This window comes from Diabrotica virgifera, chromosome 8 (assembly GCF_917563875.1).
Source record: "Diabrotica virgifera virgifera chromosome 8, PGI_DIABVI_V3a".
NCBI classification, from domain to species: Eukaryota; Metazoa; Arthropoda; class Insecta; order Coleoptera; family Chrysomelidae; genus Diabrotica; species Diabrotica virgifera.
This window is the reverse complement of record NC_065450.1, coordinates 202449156-202469033: the sequence shown is the minus strand read 5'-3', so window position 1 is coordinate 202469033 and position 19878 is coordinate 202449156. Positions and strand designations below refer to the sequence as shown.

Here is a 19878-nt window from a genome sequence, read left to right as displayed (position 1 = left end):
AATTATTAATAAAAATATTACTGAACCGAAAACCGGTTTTTTTGTCAACAACCGCCATCCCTATCCCTATTTTGAAGGCACTTTCATTTCATCAAATAAATGACTTAACTTACACTTTCACTGAAATTACAATATTCCACCAAAGAATACTTAATCCATGGAGTATTCTTTGATTCCACTATCACATAACTTGAAGCCATCGGACATAACTTGTTTTGTTGCTGGCTATTTGCTATTTATAATGAATTCTCTCTATTATGAATATTCCTTTTAGCAGCATTTTCTTGCTTTGTCAAATATTTTGGAAAAGCACAGAAGGTGTCTTCTCTAAAAAAAGGTTTTTGCGTGGAACAATTTTTAACTCACAACAAAATGCTTATCCAGATATTTTATAGGCCCTCTATTCACCGTTGCCAAACTTCAATGGTCAGGGCTTGTGTTACGGGGGCTTTGTCTGAAGCATTGATGACAGATAGTCAAGGGCAGTGGTGTATCAAAAATTTTTGAAAGGGATTTGAAGAGTTGATAAAAATGGTTTTTCCAACGTGGATTTTATTTAAGTTAAATTAGGTAGAAACTAAAGGCATTAAGGCATTCCTGATTTAACATTTACTACGGAAAAGATATAAACATCTCTTCATCTGAATAGTTTTCGTTTAGAAAAATACCAAGAAAGATTTGCAAGCCTATTAAGAAATAGAAGAAAGATTATTTATTGACTTTATTAAATGACAAATGAAAGAAGAATTGAAAGTTGAAGAGCATAGGTTGAAGAGTGACAGTGACCCTGACTGCTTCAAAATAAAATTAAATTGCGTGTTTAAAATCTATGTAAATTATGTAAAGGGAGAGAATATTAATTAATGTCTATTATCAAACATTTTACAATGGCTAAAATGGAAGCCGCTGTGCTGAAAAGCAAATTTAAAGGGTGTCTTCTCGGAGCCCTCGTCGGAGATTGTACTGGTTCCCCGTTTGAAGGAGACACCATCACCCATGGAGACAAATTGATCATTCAGAAGTATTTCGATAGAATGCAAGATCCTACGTTCAGCGGTAAATAGTTGTGTGTGTGTGTGTTAATTATGACAGACTATTTTTCAATAAGAGCAAGTTTTGACAGGGAGTTAATCTGCACATTTAATTAAGTGTGACAATCCTTAGAGATTATAGCTAACGCCATTGCGTTCAATATCCTATTCTTGAGTGGTAGATTATTCATCTATGCCATTTATAGCTTGCCCTGTGTCCTTGCTGCTGTTGTGACTCTTTTCCATTTCTTCCAGTCTTTGCACTGAACTTTTCAGTCTTTAAAAGTTATTGTTCTTATATCTTCTTCTACATCATCCAACCATCCTCTTCTAGGCCTTCCTCTATATCTGGGCTCAGTGGTGTCCTGTTAGTTATTCTTCTCAACTTATCTGAGTGTGGGTGTCTCTATATAATGTGTGCTCTCAATTCTAAGCAAAGATACATGTATCTGACTATATTTTCTCCATTTAATTCTTCCATTTTCTGCATTTGTTGTCATTCTTTTTCCCTCTCTCATACAAGTATCATTCTCATTATTTTTCTTTCAAATTTCAGAAGGATATCTTCCTCTTTCTAGTTAATCGTTATTGTTTCCATCCAAGATGTAACAAGAGGTCTTATATAGGTTCGTCTTTGTTCTCTTATTTATGAGTCTTCATTCTCAGAAGATTTCTATTCAATCCATAATTATTGCTTCCAATATGAGGTTAAACAGCAAGATAGAGTCACCTTGTTTCCATTGGTGGATCCATAGGGGCAATCGGCCCACCCTCTCAAACCAAGTGATTTAATTTATTTTAAATTATACAATATAAAGATTATAAAGACTCCTGCTTGTTTCACACCTTGGCTTACTTTGATCTCCTTAGAAGTTTTTCCATTGAAACTGATCTTTTCTGAAGTGTTAGACTTACTGTTAGCAGATGTCCTAATTTTTCTGTGATTCCAAGGTGCTCTAACTCTTCCATTAACCTTTAACTACCTACGCATCAAGTTATAACATAACGACATGCCTGGCATACTTTATACACCACAAGAAAATACACTTACAGAGGATTTGTTGATTTTTTTTTAAATACACTTAGTTGTTTGTAATAAACTTTATTCAGCATCAGTGAATGCTTTGAGTTCCTTCTCAGTATGCCATTTGGGATTTATAACTGGAATCTGATTCCATGATAAATAAAATTTACTAATAAAAAAGAATGTGTGTGTACTTTGTACGCATGTAAGAAGTTATACTTCTATTATATGATTCCAACGAAATTAATATATGTACTTTAAACAGTTTATTTATATTTTGTTTAAATATTAAACTAATTTTAATACTTACTACTTTCCAAAATTTTTTATTAAAACAATACCAAAAATTAAAAAAATAAAAGAATAAAACACACAAACACATTGAAAAATGCCACAAAGAAATTATTTTTCAATAATAATTATTGGCAAAAATTTTAACTAATTACGCATTTTCTGAAAAAAATTATATAACAAATATATTCACAATCATAAAATGTATATAAAAAATAAAAACTTACATTGGGATTCGAACCCGCATGCCTAGATTTGAAATCCACTTACATGCACCCATCACCCGACTTAACCACTTACACATACTTGTCATGTGGTAAGATAGGCTAACTGAACGTTTTACTGTTTGACAGTTCTGAATTTAATTAAATTAGTTTGATTTTTGTAGAATTAAAATAAAACAAAACATAGAGTAAGAAAACAATAGGTATATTAGATGAAGAGTGGTAGAAATTTTGTTGGTAATCAAATTATGTAAATCAAAGCATTACCTACTAGATAGGTACATACATTTTCCAAATATTTAAGTACCTATGTAATTTTTTACTACAATACTAAAACATATACAATTAAGTACGTACCTGTTGCTTTTAAAAACTATTTAAAAAGTTACTACAATTATAAACTTGCTTTTGTCTGTGTCCTCACTAGTGATGTTAGAAGAGAATATTCTCAAGAGAATATTCTCGAGAAGGAGAATATTGTCGGCCAGAAAATTCTCTCGAGAATATTCTCTGCAAAAATTTTTATATTTTCAAAAACCGAAACAAAAATAAAAACTAGATACGGGTCAAATTATTATAATTTAAAAAATATGTAGGTATATTGTTTTTGCCAATCCCATGAACCACTAGCAATGGTGTTTACAGTGTCAATATTTATCGTTTTGGTGCAATATTAACGTGCAAATATTTAGAATGGTGTTCATTTAAGCAGAGAAGAACAAGTTGAGGAAACTGAGTTTGTAGATAATTTAGCAACTTTAAAATATGGTGATCAGTCGGCTGAAATAATGGCAGATTTGGCACTTTATCAGTCTAAGGAGGAATTTTTTTGGAAAACCATACGTTGTAAAATCAATTGAAAAACTAGACTTAATCATATGGTGAAAATGTACATGTTTCGGAACAAAATTAACTAAAATAGTAGTTGATATATATGTACCTTAAGCGCCATGCTAGTTTACAAAATTTTCATTCTGGGCCAAAACGTTTTTTGGGTGAATGGGTTCAAATACTTATGTACTACAATAACATTTTTCATATGAATTTCTAGTTACATACAACCTATCTTTTCATGTCTAAGGCCAAACCCAGTTATTGGGACCGTGCAAGTTCGGCAAAGCGACCCCTATTTCTACGCTCTGTACTATTATTCGCACTTTTAATTATATTGGCCAATTATATTAGTCCTGGTTACTGGATAATTGTCGAGGCCATAGTCCAAAAAAAAATAATAAGAAGAAAAAATAAGATTCAGGTTATGTTATGAAAACATCAACAATTCGAGGGTCACAGTGCAGTACCTCGTATCTTTTTTAACACGACTTTACAGGAAACAGCAAAAACGGCGGTTTTCTTCTGATCGTCAGTATCAAGTTCACCTGCAACTATTTAACACTTAAGTAACATAATTTATTTACTAAATTGTTGGAAAAATAGTAACAACATATTAAAATGTCACATACGAGGTACTGCATTATTTGATGTATGAGTATACAAGGTACTGTAGTATATAATATACTGTAATATAATAATATACAAAATATAAAATGAACCATTTATTGTTATTTTCTTGATTATAAAATCGACAATCACAAATAATAATTGTTTAAAATTAAAAATCAGAATTCTTTAAAAAACCAAGTTTTATTGCTTAGTTCACAATAATAAAAAACAATTTTAAAATACAAAAGAGAATGCGTGCAAAGCGCAACAAATATTATACTAAGACGTACTTCCTACTGAAACTGTAGCGAATCATAATATGACCAGCAATCTCGTGGTATCACCGGTTTTATTTGTTGTAAGTGATCATACTTCTTTTTTGTAATATTGAGAGGACCTTTATGAAGTGCCGGAAAGATGGTCTGCTTCAGATTGATTGCCTTGGCTCTGCGAGGAAGACTACGAAACTCTTCATCAAAAGTCAATTTATATTGTATTTCACCGTTACAATATTTTAATGCTTTAATATCAGTTACAACGGCATCGTGTGCAAGTTTTCCCGGACGAATTGACTCATATTTTAATAAAGGCTTTATGCTGTAGTTACGAAAAAAATCAAAGTCTGGTGATTTCACTACATAGGGATTTTTTCTGCGTGCTTCTTTGGTTATTCTTGCATAATCGCTCGGTAGATGAATGTCTTTATTTTTAAGCGCAGTTTCTATTGTAGCATGGACACTGTCGCATTCCATTTGCGTGTGTCCTTTGGCCAGATATTTTTGATAAATTGCCACATTGTAAGTTTCTGAGAGGTACAAAAGTGCGTTAGACATGATACAATTACGGTTTTGCGCCGTACAACCGTCTGAAAATATTATGATATCTCTTTTATCGTTTTTGTCTAAGTAGTTTTCTTTCAAATAATCTACTAAACAGGACGCATAGGTGCTAGCTTGGCAATCACTTTTGGTCTCGTCAAACCAATAACACGTTGCTTGCTTAGTTGCCACATCGTACACAGTAAAATTATGACAACATAATTTAACTTTGTAATAAAGAGAACTCGCGCGTACATGCGGACATAATTTTACAGCTTGTACATCTATAGTGACTACAATACATTCTCCCAAAACAGCTTTATCTTTGTCTGACTCTTTCTCTTTCCTAGCACGATCTTTTTCTTCTTGATGTTTGCGAAAATCTACCTGCTCTAAATTTCCATTCTCAAACTTATAACACTCATCGCATCTGTCCTTCCGTGGTCTAAATAATCCGATGTTCTTTTGTTTAATCATTGCTGACAATGCAGATATTGATAGACACTGTTTGTTTTGATTTTGACATTGCTTTTTGTATTCTTCAAATACCTGCTGTAATGACTGGAAATCTTGTTCCAAGTATAATTTCGATGTGTCTTTCCGACAATAATGTGCAGGCAATTTATTAAGAGAATCCAAAAACTGCCCCAAAAAATTAGTATCTTCATATTTGTCGTTCCTTCTTACCCTTACCGTTCGTGTAAGTATAGCACTCTCATTTTTGAGAACTATCCCGTTCTCATTTTGCAGTACCCAGCTTCTTACAGACCACTCACCCAAACCAGTTGTACTAAGATACATCGTTTTACAAACAGGGAAGGTGACATTTTTTACAGGAAGTGTATAGATAAGCGTAGACCTTCTTCTAGATTCATTTTTTTGTTTTTCGGGACTTTTAAATTTCACTGTGTTGCACACATAAACTTTTCTTTGATCCCAAGACATTTGCTGCCAAAAATGTTTAAATATAATTTTTCTATGTTCTTCACTAATAAGCTGGCATTTCCTAGCACCATTTTTTTCTGTTCCGCACTGGCATCGAGGCTTTAGATGCCTCGCTTCTCAAGTGTATCATGAAACGTATTTTTTTGTCCTCTGGGCTTTCTAAAACCAATGTATTTCTCTCCTTCCATGCGTTTTTTCTTATTCATGGCTCTCTGATTAACCCCCTTTGTTCGCTTTTTCCCTGTAGTTTCATTATTTATATCAAGTCTTTGGTCACTATTAGAGCTTTTGTTTCGTGTATTGGTAATTTCTTTTTCGCTATTTTCTTCGTCACTACTTTCTGAATCTGATACTTCACTGGGTAGATATTCATCATCTTCATAACATCTATTCGTTAAACATACTTCTTCACGGGTTTCTTCTTCAATTATTTGGTCACTATTTGGGCTTTTGTTTCTAATACAGTCGAACCCGCTTATTAGAATCCCTGTTATAGGAATATCCCGGCTTATGGAATATAAATTCGAGTTCCCGAAACGTTTCCATTTACTCCTTAATAAATTTATCCTTTTATTGGAATAGGTTCTAATTAGATAATACCGCTTATTAGCATATTTTGCAGGTCAACGACTATTTTTTTTTTACAATTTTACTAAAAATTTAAATTATGTTTGGTTATTATGGTCAGTCGTCAAGGATTATGGATTAGATATTATTAGGGTAATAAATATTTATTACTTTGTTACGAGTACCAATTCGATTTTTAGCCGACAAATGCATGGGTCATAAAGTAATTTTTATTTGTCTACACAAAGGCACTGTTGCCTGCTATAAAATTGTTAGAAGCAGTTTATTTAGAATTCACCCAGAGAGGCTTATGGCTTTGTTAAATTCAATTCATCCATTTCTTGCCGCCAATAAAAGTTCCATTCAACCAATGGATTAAGGATGACCGCACGGATTAACAACAAAAAGCTATAATTACCGATAATTTCTCAAGAAAAAATAAGTAATTTTGTTATATGCATTTTAATAAGAAAATATTTACATATATACATATTGCATACATTTTATATTAATTACCTACTGCTACTGTATTCATTCACATATATAATATAATGTAATTTGGTATTTAACACATACATAGATAAGTAGTTGTTACACTACTGTATTATTGACGTAAAAAGACCTAAAACCATTTACATAATATACTGATTATGTAGGTGTACATATATGATATACGTATTGGCATAGTATGTAAAACTACACATTGGCATAGTATGTAAATAATATTATTACGTATACACTTATTTGGACTAGCCACCAATGATCGGTTATTAGAATATTCCGGTTATAAGAATATTTTTGCCTGGTACAAAGGCTATTCCAATAAGCGGGTTCGACTGTATTAGTGATTTCTTTTTCGATATTATCTTCACGACTTCCTGAAGCTAAGGTATTAATGGGTAGATATTCATCATTTGTAGAAAATGTATTTGTTATAGATACATCTTCGTATGTTTCTTCTTCAATTCTTTGGTCACTATTTGGGCTTTTGTTTTGTAAATTAGCTATTCCTTTTTCGGTATTATCTTCATCACCACTTTTCGAATTTATTGCAGTATTATGTAGATTTGCGTCATCTTCATGAAATTTATTTGTTGAAACTGCTACTTCAGGCCTAGAGGTACCATTTTCTGTCTCTCCTTCAACTTGAAACCGTTGCATTGTTTGAAACGTATCAGCAAAAATAAACTCAGCTTCATTTATCATACGGACGGCGTCGGATTCACAAATACTCATATCCTTGGACAGTGTTAAGCTATTGTCGATATTTTCGTCATTTGTCTGCAGCATTTGCAAAATTTTTCGAGCTCTCGAACTCATCTTTAAATTATCTGTAACAAAAATCAAAATACAGGACCACGTATAAATTAAAAATATTAAATACAGGAACTCGTATAACGTTCGCAATTGTTTACACAACTGTTTATGATATTAGTTATAGTAAACAGGCATTATTAACTACGTAATGTTACAAATACTAATCTTAAACACTCTTTAATATGCAAGAACCGACAAAAAGCTTATTAAATTTCTCACAAATAAGGAAAAATCAGAGCACTACTTACTTTGGAGTCACAAGCTATTGAAGGTTATGCTGCGTAAGAGGTAATGCAGTTAACGATAAGAGGATTTTTATCCGAGGTCCTGTTCTCACATAGCCCAGGCGGCCCATAGCTGAACTAATTATTTAAGACGTTTACGGAGAGATGGCAGAAGTTGTTTGCAAACGGAATAAACATAAAACCGAATTTCGAAAAAAAAAAAGATACGAGGTACTGCACTGTGACCCTCGAATTGTATGTAGTAAATAAAATTAGTTATTAAAATGCAGTACTGCAAGCAAAATACAATTAATTAAATTCACCTTTATATAATAATTGCATATCATATCAATATTGTGGAGCAATATATAATTTTTCTGCTTCATTGACAGAAGGTATGAAATATACGTCAATTTGACAATTTCAATTGACAATATGAATTATTTAAGATAGTTGCAATATTTCTCCGCGACTCGCGCAGGGTCGTTTCTCGTTTCTTTTTCCAAGTACTTGCACACCGCGAATACCAGGAAATTGGCTCAGGCCAAAACATTATTCTCTACATATAAAAACTTAAGAAAGTGTGTCCTTATAGGAGACACAACAGATCGAACACAACATTGAGGACAGTGTGTATCTAAAAGGATACACTGGTGCTGAGGGTGTTAAGCATGCCTTCACCCAGTGCAGCGACTGAAAGAAGTTTCTGTACTTATGGTTTTTTTTTATCCACTCCTCTAAAAGAAACCGGCTCACTGCTGAGTGGGCTCGTAAGGTAACTTTTATTGCTCACAATTTAAAATTGTTAGACTTAGACCAATCCATGACTGAGCTGGCCACTCGTTAAAAACAAAATCCCATAACTCATCAGTACATTGAAATGCAGATTGTAGATGACTAGGATGAGCTAATGATAGAAATAGATTCTGAATCTGAGGTCTCATCTTTTATCATACCACATCGATTATTTGCTGTTAAGAAGAATATTTCATTTTTTTATCAAAGAAATTTTATGTTTTCTGTTGTTTTTGTATTTTTTATATACAAAGAACACTGTTGTTTCGTCTCATAATTTTGTATATAATATCATGATTTTTAAAACCCTATTTTTCATCATCAACAATATTCTTAAGTGCGTCATGGGGTTCATTCTCAGAAAATTCTCCATATCGAGAATATTCTCCGATTCTTCATTCTCGAGAATTTTCCAACACTAGTCCTCACAACAATAAAAACTAATATACCTATACAATATTTGTTTATCCATAACCTCCATATTGAACAATTATTGTCATGTCATTTGAACACCCAATCAGAGCAAAGGTATAATGCGTCTGGGACTGAGGTTTTTGATGAATTCGCGCATATTAAATTTCACTCCCATTGTGCCTAAAGAAGTAGGTATAACTTCAAAAATTTTTTGAAATGTCATTTTTTAAATGAGAAAAAGTATTGTTTATAAAGAAAAATATATCACCACCGGAAACAACAACTTATAAACTGTAAATTATGATCTTCCCAGAACGCCGATTATAATGAAACTAAAACCAATTGTAAAGCACATTCCAGTGATGGGTTAGATAGATAAAGAAGGTCAAAAATTAAATTTTTAAATATATATTTGCAGTAGAATTCTTATATTTGGCGTACAAAATATGCCAGCGTGTGTATTTAAAGGTTAAGGAGTTAATGCCTGGTTGCACGAACAGATCTTAAGCTCCAGCTTAGCTAAGCTCTACTTATAAATAGGGCCTCATTGAGTATCACTTACGTTGAACCATAATTTTAGATTCTTACCTTATTATCAATTATATCTATTATTATATTATGGTATTCTTATTGTAATATATTATAATTATATTATATTAATTCTTATGATATTCTCGACTTAAGCCTAAGATCTGTTGGTGCAACCGGGCATAAGTGTCATACTTATTATGTTTGCTAGACTTCTATATGTGGTATTTAATAGGTTTATTGCTCTATAATTCTTGCACTCCTCCCGATCTCCTTATTTATAGATAGGCACTACAACACATGTGCTCAAATTATCTGGGTATATTTAATACAAAAATTGTTTGGATGTGTTGAGTACCAATTATATTTTGTTTTAGCTCCATATAAATCCTACACAGATGACACAGCTATGATGAAGTCAGTAGCTAAATTTTTGACTGACAAACCAGAACCGGACTACAAATTTCTCGCTAGACTATTTGTTAATGAATATTTCAAGGAACCCAAACGCGGATATGGACAGAGTATTGTAGATGTTTTTCGTAAGCTGAAAAATACCAAATATGAAGATGTTTTCAAACCAGCTAAAGAACAATTTTTGGGTAAAGATGAATCTTTTCAAATTCGGTGTCTTCTGTCAATTGATTTTATAGAATTATTGCTCTACTGTAATTCATAGAATTCTTCGTCTTGGATCATACAGTACCACTATGTAACTTGCTGTGCTATAATCTATAGTTTTAGTAGCCAAAAAATCCTATAAATATTTTTTTATTAAAAAATTTATTTATATTTCTGTTTATAATTGTCATAACTTTGTTGTAAATAATATTTCAATTGTAATTGAATGTTTAGTTTTAAAGCTGGTAGTTTTTCCCTTTAATTTGAGCTATTCTAAAGTTATTTTACTCAAAATGTAGCCGAGTTACAAGTGAAAAATTACCCAAATCACTTATTACTGAAGACCTGTAATCTGTAACTAACATTTAACAATTGTTTAGGTGAAGGATCTTTTGGCAATGGAGGTGCAATGAGGATAGCACCCGTAGCCCTTTATTTCCATGATAATTACAAAGCCATGGTTGAGGCTGCTACAAATGCCACAAAATTGACGCATACTCACATATTAGGAGTCAATGGGGCCATTCTGCAGTCTATAGCTATCCAACTTGCTCTGAAATGTGATCCAGAAGCCAAGATTGATGCTGAGAGGTTTTGTGCTGAACTGTATAGAAGGATGAGAAAAGTTGAGAGAGTAGAAGAGGACTTGGATGATATTGAAGAAGAGTAAGTGTATTTACTGTTCATAGAATCCATTTTAATGGTTGTTTTGTTTGTTTTAGTGAAAGTGCCAGTAGAAGAGCTTACCAAGATAAAATAAGAATTGTGGAGTACTTAATTGGCAAAAAGGATGACGACGAATTAGACGAAGAAGTTATATTAACTTTGGGAAACGGTATAAGTGCCTATGAATCTGTTCCTACAGCCATTTATTGCTTTTTGAAGGCCCTGAAGGAAATACCACATATCCAGGTTTATATCCATATCAAATACTGTGTTGTTTGATTAATTTTGCTTATTATTTAGTTTACTTGTATAACTTGCATAATACTCCAGGAAACAAAGTCGAAAAAGCACTTGAAAAATTACTCAGTGCTATTTTTCAACTAAAATGTCTGGGGAAATCAATAGAAAGTATACATATCGTGGGTGTCAAAATGTTAACTGCATCATGATTTTTTATTAACATTTAATACTAATAATAGAAAAGGAAAGACTTTTCATTCATTTCAATATTGTGAAAAAACTATGCATTGTAGATGAACACATTCAACAGACGACTTTCTTGAAAATACTTGCTCTTTAAAAAGAGATATTCAACATTTTTATGAACTGCATAACAACTCATATTGTGAAATGTCTTAAATATTTTTATTGTGACTTCCCTCAGATATTCCAGTTGAAAAATAGCACTCAGTAATTTTTCGATTTTTATATGCCTTACCTGGATTATACAGGGTGTTAGTAAATAAGTATGAAAAACTTTAAGGGGTAATTCTACATGAAAAAATAATGACAGTTTGCTCTATAAACGTATGTCCGCAAATCGTTCGTTTCCAAGATACGAGGTGTTGAAATTTTTTTTCAAACTGCGAATTTTTTTATTGCTCTAAGACCTTTTAAGCTATGAAAATTAAATTGGGTGGGTTTCAAGAGGTAGTTATTGCGCATTTTTGGGCATACAAATAACAATTTTATATTCATCATTGGCGCGAATACGGGTAATGGTCTGAATTTTTTTAAAGAAAAAAATGGTACGCCACTGAGATATTTCAAATTAAAAATCATTTTTGTATTCCACGTTTAATTTATGAAAAAGAACCTTTCTTGTATTTTTTTCCTATGGTGCACCGTTTTTATGCGAAAAAATAAAACATCTTCGAGCGTATTTTTCATTTCTTAATACATATCAAGAATTCTCCAATATAATAATACCAAAGTATAACAATAACAGAAAATATTACTAAAAAGATTTTAACTAGGCGCAAAGCTACAACAAATGTTCAAAATTACCTCTTTTAAAGGTGACCTAGTAATTTTATATTCACCATTGGCGCGCGTACGGGTAATGGCCCGAATTTTTTAAAGAAAAAAATAGTACGTCACTGAGATATGTCAAATTAAAAATCATTTTTGAATTTCTCGTTCAATTTACGACAAGAAATCGTTTTTGTCTTTTTTCATTTTGTCAAGTATTTGAAATAAGTTTCTATGCATATGGAATCTACCTCGAATAATTTGTAAGCGTTAAGATGTTTTATTTTTTTTATAAAAGCGGCGCCGCATATGAAAAAAGACAAGAATGATTTTTTGTCGTAAATTGAACGAGGAATTCAAAAATTATTTTTAATTTAACGTTTCTCAGTGGTGTACTATTTTTTTTAATTAAGAAAATTACCTGTACGGGCGCCAATGGTGAATATAAAATTATTCTGTTACCTTTAAAGGCGGTAATTTTGAACATTTGTTGTAGCTTTGCGCCTAGTTAAAATCTTTTTAGTAATATTTTCTGTTATTGTTCTACTTTTGTATTATTATATTGGAGAGTTCTTGATAATGTATGAAGAACTGAAAAATAAGCTCGAAGATGTTTAATTTTTTCGCATAAATACGGTGCACCATAGGAAAAAAATACAAGGAAGGTTCTTTTTCATAAATTAAACGTGGAACACAAAAATAATTTTTAATTTGAATTATCTCAGTAACGTACCATTTTTTTTTTCTTTAAAAAAATTCAGTACATTACCCGTAGGCGCGCCAATGATGAATATAAAATTGTTATTTGTATGCCAAAAAATGCGCAATAACTACCTCTTGAAACCCACCAAATGTAATTTTCATATCTCAACCGGTCTTAGAGCAGTAAAAAAATTGGCAGTTTGAAATAAAAATTTCAACACCCTGTATCTCGGAAACAAACCATTTGCGGACATTTCGGACAAATTGTCATTAGTTTTTCATGTAGAATTATCCCTTTTTTCAGTGCGTCATTAATTTTGACGTCATATAGGATTTTAAGGATGTCGCAAATCATTATACATTATACATGACAATTTAGTTAAATCTGACAGTTGTCAGAATATTTATATTTATATAAACATCAATATCTATACAAATTTATATTTTTCAGAATATTAATATTTAAAATATTTTAATGTAAAAATAAATAAATATAAAATCCACTATACAATGTCCGAATATACCAATTTACGTCGATGACAAATACTAACCTAGAAATTACAATTGTCATTTTACCATAATATGATTGATTATTTTTGTGTCAAATTATCTTTACTCGCCTCATTAATTGGTTATCTATTTAGAGTATTGTAATCGCCAACCAATTGAGGGGGTAAATAACTGTACATACTTGGGATCCCTAGTCACGTCTGATAATAACGTAGCGGAGGAAGTGAAGAGGCGAATATTTATTGCCAATAAAAGTTACCATGGCTTAATTCGGCAACTAAGATCAGATAACGTCGTAAGAAAAACAAAATGCCAAATATACAAAACCTTAATAAGACCGGTACTCACATACGGCTCAGAAACCTGGACACTCACTAAAAGAGAGGAAACATTGCTAGCCACCTTTGAAAGAAAAATCTTGCGACACATATATGTACAACTTTGAACTATACAAAATATACCAGGATCCGGATATCATAACATTCATTAAAATAGGACGGCTGCGTTGGATGGGACATGTAGAAAGAATGGAAGAAGGCGAAATACCAAACAAAATATCCAAACAGATGCCAGTAGGAAAAATAACAAGAGGAAGACCGAAGCTGAGATATTTAGAACAAATAGAAAATGATATAATAACCTTAAAAATAAAAAAATTGGAGAAAAAAAGCACGAAACAGATCAGAATGGAGAAGAATCCTGGAACAGACCAAGACCCAGAAAAGGTTATCGAGACAGTGATGATGATGAATCGTCAACAAATTATACATCTATAAGTATCTTCTTCTTTCGCCCTTTAATTCGTCCAATTTTGAATATAGGCTTCCCCGTTTCTTCCATTCGCTTCTGTTTTGTGCTTTCTGTTTCCAGTGCGTTCCTCCTATCTTTTTAATGTCGTCTCCCCATCTCATGGGTCGTCCTCTTGCTCTCTTTCCTGTCCATGGCCTCCATAGGCGTAACCAGGGGGGGTTTTGGGGGTTATAACCCCCCCCCCCCCCCATTGGGATGGACTTTGAGCTCTTTACGCTTAACACCATACCCCTCAGAGACCTTCCAGTAGTTGTAACCCCCCCTTTCCAGTAGTTGTAACCCCCCTTAGGATCATCCTGGTTACGCCTATGATGGTCTCCATTGTTGTATCGTGCTATTCCACCTATTGTCCGTTTGTCTAGCGTTATGACCTGCGAAGCTCCATTTTAGCCTGGCTATATGTTGTCTATGTGTGCGTCTTTGACTTTTGTTCTATTTCTTACATAGTTGTTTTGCTTTTTGTCTGTTAATTTTACTCCTAACATTGCTCTCTCCATGGCTCGTTGTGTCTTCATTATTTTATCCATGTTTGCCTTGGTCAAGGTCCATGTTTGGCATACGTATGTGAGAATTGGGAGTATGCACTGGTCAAATACTCTTGTTTTTAAGTATTGTTGTATTTTTTTATTCTTTAGAATCCATTTTAATTTCCCAAATCCTGCCCAGGCTAATCTGACCCCTCTTTTTACCTCCGCTGTTTGGTTTTCCTTATTTATTTTTATTATCTGTCCCAAATATATATAATCATTAACCGCTTCTATTTTGGTGTCGTTTAGTATTACGTTTCTATTATCTTGTGTATTTGTTATTGTTTTTGTTTTGGCAAACAACTGGCGGAACAATTCCGAACAATCTATAAGTATAAATCCGTTTTAAAATGCAAATACCCGTCAAGGAATACATAATTTTCTAAGTTCAATGTATAATAATCACATAGGTACGTTTTTTCTGTCACTTCCAACTGCAATCAGTTAGAGAGAATTCGATAATCTGTGACGCACTGAAAAAAAGGTTTGGAACGATCTATAAGAGATTTATGTTTAGCATAACGGTAAGGACCAAAAAGCAAGACTTATTACTGTTATATTTGGGCCTTGTTATGCAAAAAGCAACCAACCCACATTTTTGAGGAAAACAAGATAATGTCACATATCGATTTAAAAATGTGTATTCTACATTGCGTAAAAGCAACCAAGCCATTCTAAATATTAAACCATGAAAAATACTACTCCAAATTATTTCTGTTTAATAATAGTTCACTTAAGATTTCGCATAAGACAACCAACCCACTTGGATTGTTTGTGTGACTGAACATTCTATTACATTGCACTGTCGAAAAGTACCAGCCAAGTGGGTTGATATTGTTATGCCGATTACGGTTCCTGGAATGTTGCATCTTTTTGTTTTTACTTGTAGGTACTGACCAATAGTAGTTAGTGCTTAAATATTAAAATATTTGTTGTGTTATATCTATTATATTATGAAGAAATATTTGAATATTTAATGCGAAAAATATGTTTAAATCAAGAACTGTTATAATAATTAAAGCGGTTCGCGAAATTGCAGAAAATGGTAAGTTTTAGGATTAAGGCTATGTTTATCTTACTTTTTAAATATTATGGTTTGTTGTTTTGACTGATTATCGCATATTTTTTATTTGTATTGATATTATGTTTAATAGTAGAAATTCTACTGTATTGTATTACTGAGTTGACTGAAATTATTCGGTTTTATTCATGGATTTTGTGGGTTGGTTGGATTTTGCAGATTGCATTTTATTAGATATATTTCCAACAGCAAAAAGAAACCAACCCTCAATATGGCTATTTTTTTTGTAAAAATTTATTAGGATAATTTTGGTACTACTATGATAAAATTGCTCTAAAATTAAACTATTGATTAGTGAAGTTATCGTTTAAAAAATACGACGGAAAATTAAATATTTAGAAAAACATAAAAAGTTAATTTTCTCTTAATTTACCAATTGAGGGTTGGTTGCTTTTTGTTTAACATGGCCCATTTTAAAATATAATATGTCTAAATAAGTCCCAGTGTCCAAAAAAAAAATCACTATTCAACATTCCCAGTTTTGCTGAATTTTGCTTGAACATAAATCACTCATGTAGGTTATGTACAAAAAAACTAAATGGTAATTTTCTTTTAGACTGACAACATATTCAGAAGAACCATTCAGCACGCAGTGACGTTAGGAGGTGATACAGACACCATAGCTTGCATGGCAGGGGCAATTGCTGGGGCCTATTTAGGAGAAGAAGCCATTAATCCGATTCTTGCTAAAAATTGTGAATTTTCTAAAGAAATAGTTGAAGTGGCGGAAAACCTATATACTGCAAAGGAAGGACCGCCTTAAGTTATGTATATGTTGTGCAACTTAATTCGATAGAATTGAACTTTGATAACTGGTAACAGTGTAAAAAGTTTTCAGTGAGGACAATTTTTATTGCTTGTTTTTTTTTTTGGTAGCGTTATAACATGCTGCAATCTCCCAAATTTATGTAACTCTTTACTTGAGCATATTTTGTTTCATTATATTCCCTTATTAAATGATTTATTTAGCAAAACTGTTGTTTTATTTATTAGTCCAAATTCTAAAGACGAAAAACAGACAAAAGGGACTTACGAATAATAACAAACCTTTACGGAAATCAAAGACCACAAATTGTAATAGATAACGAACCAAGTCCAGAAATAGGGCACTTGCACATTTTTTTATTACATAATAATGTTCAGTTTTGTATAAAAATGAGATTTCCAAAATTTCATGCTTCAAAAGCTCATAATAACTTAGAAGTTCAAATTTAAAGTCTTCTGTATTTTAAAATAGTTCAAACTACCGGTGCCGTCACATAGTTTAATATATGGTTCCGTTTATGGTTATATTTAGGTATCTTCTTCTTCTTTAGTTTATTGGCCTCCACCTACTTGGGTATTTGGTCAGCTCGTCGTCGCGGAACAAACGAAAATAATTATATTCTAATGACATTTATCGTATGTCATTGTAATAATCATAGAGTTATATATTAGCATAGAGAGAGTGTCATTCAGAGCGAAGTGACGACACCATCTTTTTTATTTCGATTAGTGCTGTTTCACTCTTACGCATAGTAAAGCTGCTACAGTTGTCCTCCTCTTCCATGCCTATCTTCACACTGAATGTCATCATAGATTTTCGATACAATGTGTTAGAAAGAGATGCAGCAAACCAGTCCATGGGATCTTGTCGTCAGGAAGCGCGGAAGGTAGGCTCCCTCTATGTTAATATATACCTCTATGGTAATAATATATACCAGTTTGTTGAGATTGGAGTTTAATGCAGTTTTTGAAGGAAATGAAAGAAGATTTACTATGACAAGTTTTCTATGAATAGTTCAAACGATCAAAAACACTTGTAACGTAACATAACTGTATTTTCTACGACGTTTATAATGTATAATTTGGAATTAAAAGATTTAAAATGTTTTTTCCCAATAAACCTTAATACTTTAATATTTACAAATGATATGGAAATTCTTCATCTCATTTATAAACATGTTAAATTATGTAAATACAAGTTGTAAACGTAATATAATAGGCATAATTTGTTAATGTGGTTTGAAAAAATAAAAAAAATAATATATAAAAACATATAATAAAATATATATATATATATATATATATATATATATATATATATATATATATATATATATATATATATATATATATATATATATATAATCAGGAGCCACTTATACCATCTAATGGTGTGTGGCAATTAAAATAATAACAAAAAAAATAAATAAAAAAAAAGAAAAAAAAATAGAAACAAAAATAAAAAAGAATAGAAAAAAAATAAGTAAAAAAAGTGTTTCGCACAAATTAAAATATAAAAAAAACAGTAAAATAATTTAAAAAAAAGCTACACAATGTATCTATAAAAATAATATTGTAGAATGTACTTATGTTTATAAGAAATTTATGACTATGAATCTGAAATCAATCACAAATAAGTCTGGCTAATTGGCTCTGTCAAAGCCATTTTTCAAAAAAGAAAAAATTGTATACAATTTTGCTTACTTTGTTGGTGTAGGATGTAAACACATAACCCGATGACGTCACGACGCGTTTTGGGCTGGCTCGTATAATTTGAATTTTTAATCGTCTTTAGGGGCCAAATGAAAGACAAACAAAACTTTTTTTATTTTTGATACATGTTTTAAATATGTTCTGTTGTGATCTATAACATTTTTTTCGAATTTAAAATTTTATGCCAGTTCCCTATTGAAATCAGGGAGAGAAGTTAGGCAGGGGTGTATTATGTCTATACTACTATTTAATGTTTATAGCGAAGCCATTTTTGAAGACGCATTACCATCTCAAAATGAAGGAATAATAATTAACGGAAGATCTATTAACAACATAAGATATGCAGATGTCACCGTGATTATAACAAGCTCTGCTGAACAACTACAATTACTGCTAAACAAAACAAACAGTTTCTGTGAAAAATATGGACTAAAAATGAATATAAAAAAGAATGTGTGTGTACTTTGTACGCACGTAAGAAGATATTCTTCTATTATATAATACGTAATTTAAACGAAGTAAATATAGTTAAAAGGTTATTTGTATTTTATTTAAAAATCAAACTAACTTTCTTATCTACCACTTTCAAAAAATTTTTATTAAAACAACCAAAAATAAAAAAAAAATATGAATCGCCCAGGAATTGAACCCGCAACCTTCCAATCTCAGTGCTAACGCATTTCCCACTACTCCAGCGAGGCCCTAGAAATAGACATGTAAGTTTCGGATATAATTACACAACACGGCGACATATAGTGTAAAAATGTTATGCCTACATAATATTCTATTATTTTACTACAGGGAAACACAAATCCAAAAACACAAGAATTATAATAAGTAATACATTTCCTAAAACCACTAATATATTCTTTTAATGACTTATTTGCACGGTTACAGGTACATACCTATCTTGAAAGATTAGCAATTAACTACATATTGTCAGAACTACATACTGTCAGTGTGCGCAGGCGCGCGGATCATGTACAGTTTTACCCTCAATCGATTCGCCGCTAAAGAAGAATATCTTCAAAAAGACCAAATACATGATAATAACAAATATACAAACATACATTTGGGAAATGTAGCGATAGAAAGGGTTGATAAATACGAATACATAGGAACCTATAATTCAGACAATAATGATCAAACAACAGAAATAAGGGCCAGGATCGAAATGCATTTGTAAAAATTAAAACAAAGACTGCAACAAAGACCTTAGCTTAGAACTGAGAGTAAGAGCTTTGAGATGCTACGTGTTTTCAATACTGCAATATGGACTTTAAAGCTGGACATTGAATCAAGAACATTATAAATAAGCTATTACCATCTATTACAGTCCTTTGAAATGTGGTGTTACAGGATGATGCTTAGAATAGCATGATTACGGAAGTATTGCGAGAAATGAACAAAGAATACGAAATGATAAACAATAAAAATAATTTAATTAAATAAATCTTATATATAAAAATCAATTGCTGTTCGTGTGTCTCGCTAAAACCCGAAATGGCTGGACCGATTTGGCTAATTTTGATGTTGAATTATTTGTAGAAGTTCAGGGAAGGTTTATACGGTTTTATATAGTCATTTTAGGAGCCACCAAAATTTTTACAT

The 19878-nt window shown here is 31.8% G+C and overlaps 1 protein-coding gene across 1 annotated transcript; it reads left to right on the top strand.

Moving 5' to 3' along the window:
• The first annotated feature begins 739 nt into the window (after positions 1–739).
• Positions 740–16763, top strand: LOC114334433 (ADP-ribosylhydrolase ARH3). The gene is made up of 5 exons (XM_028284471.2): positions 740–1056; positions 9999–10223; positions 10623–10908; positions 10965–11154; positions 16346–16763. The coding sequence occupies exons 1-5, from the start codon at positions 864–866 to the stop codon at positions 16550–16552; spliced, it is 1101 nt and encodes a 366-aa protein (XP_028140272.1). The 5' UTR covers positions 740–863; the 3' UTR covers positions 16553–16763.
• Positions 16764–19878: the final 3115 nt, after the last annotated feature.

Excerpts from the sequence above, each read along its gene's own strand:
- LOC114334433 (XM_028284471.2), top strand. The coding sequence starts at position 864 with ATGTCTATTATCAAACATTTTACAATGGCTAAAATGGAAGCCGCTGTG. Across the intron at positions 1,057-9,998 it reads GCAAGATCCTACGTTCAGCG|CTCCATATAAATCCTACACA; the intron begins GTAAATAGTTGT and ends ATTTTGTTTTAG. Across the intron at positions 11,155-16,345 it reads AGGAAATACCACATATCCAG|ACTGACAACATATTCAGAAG; the intron begins GTTTATATCCAT and ends ATTTTCTTTTAG.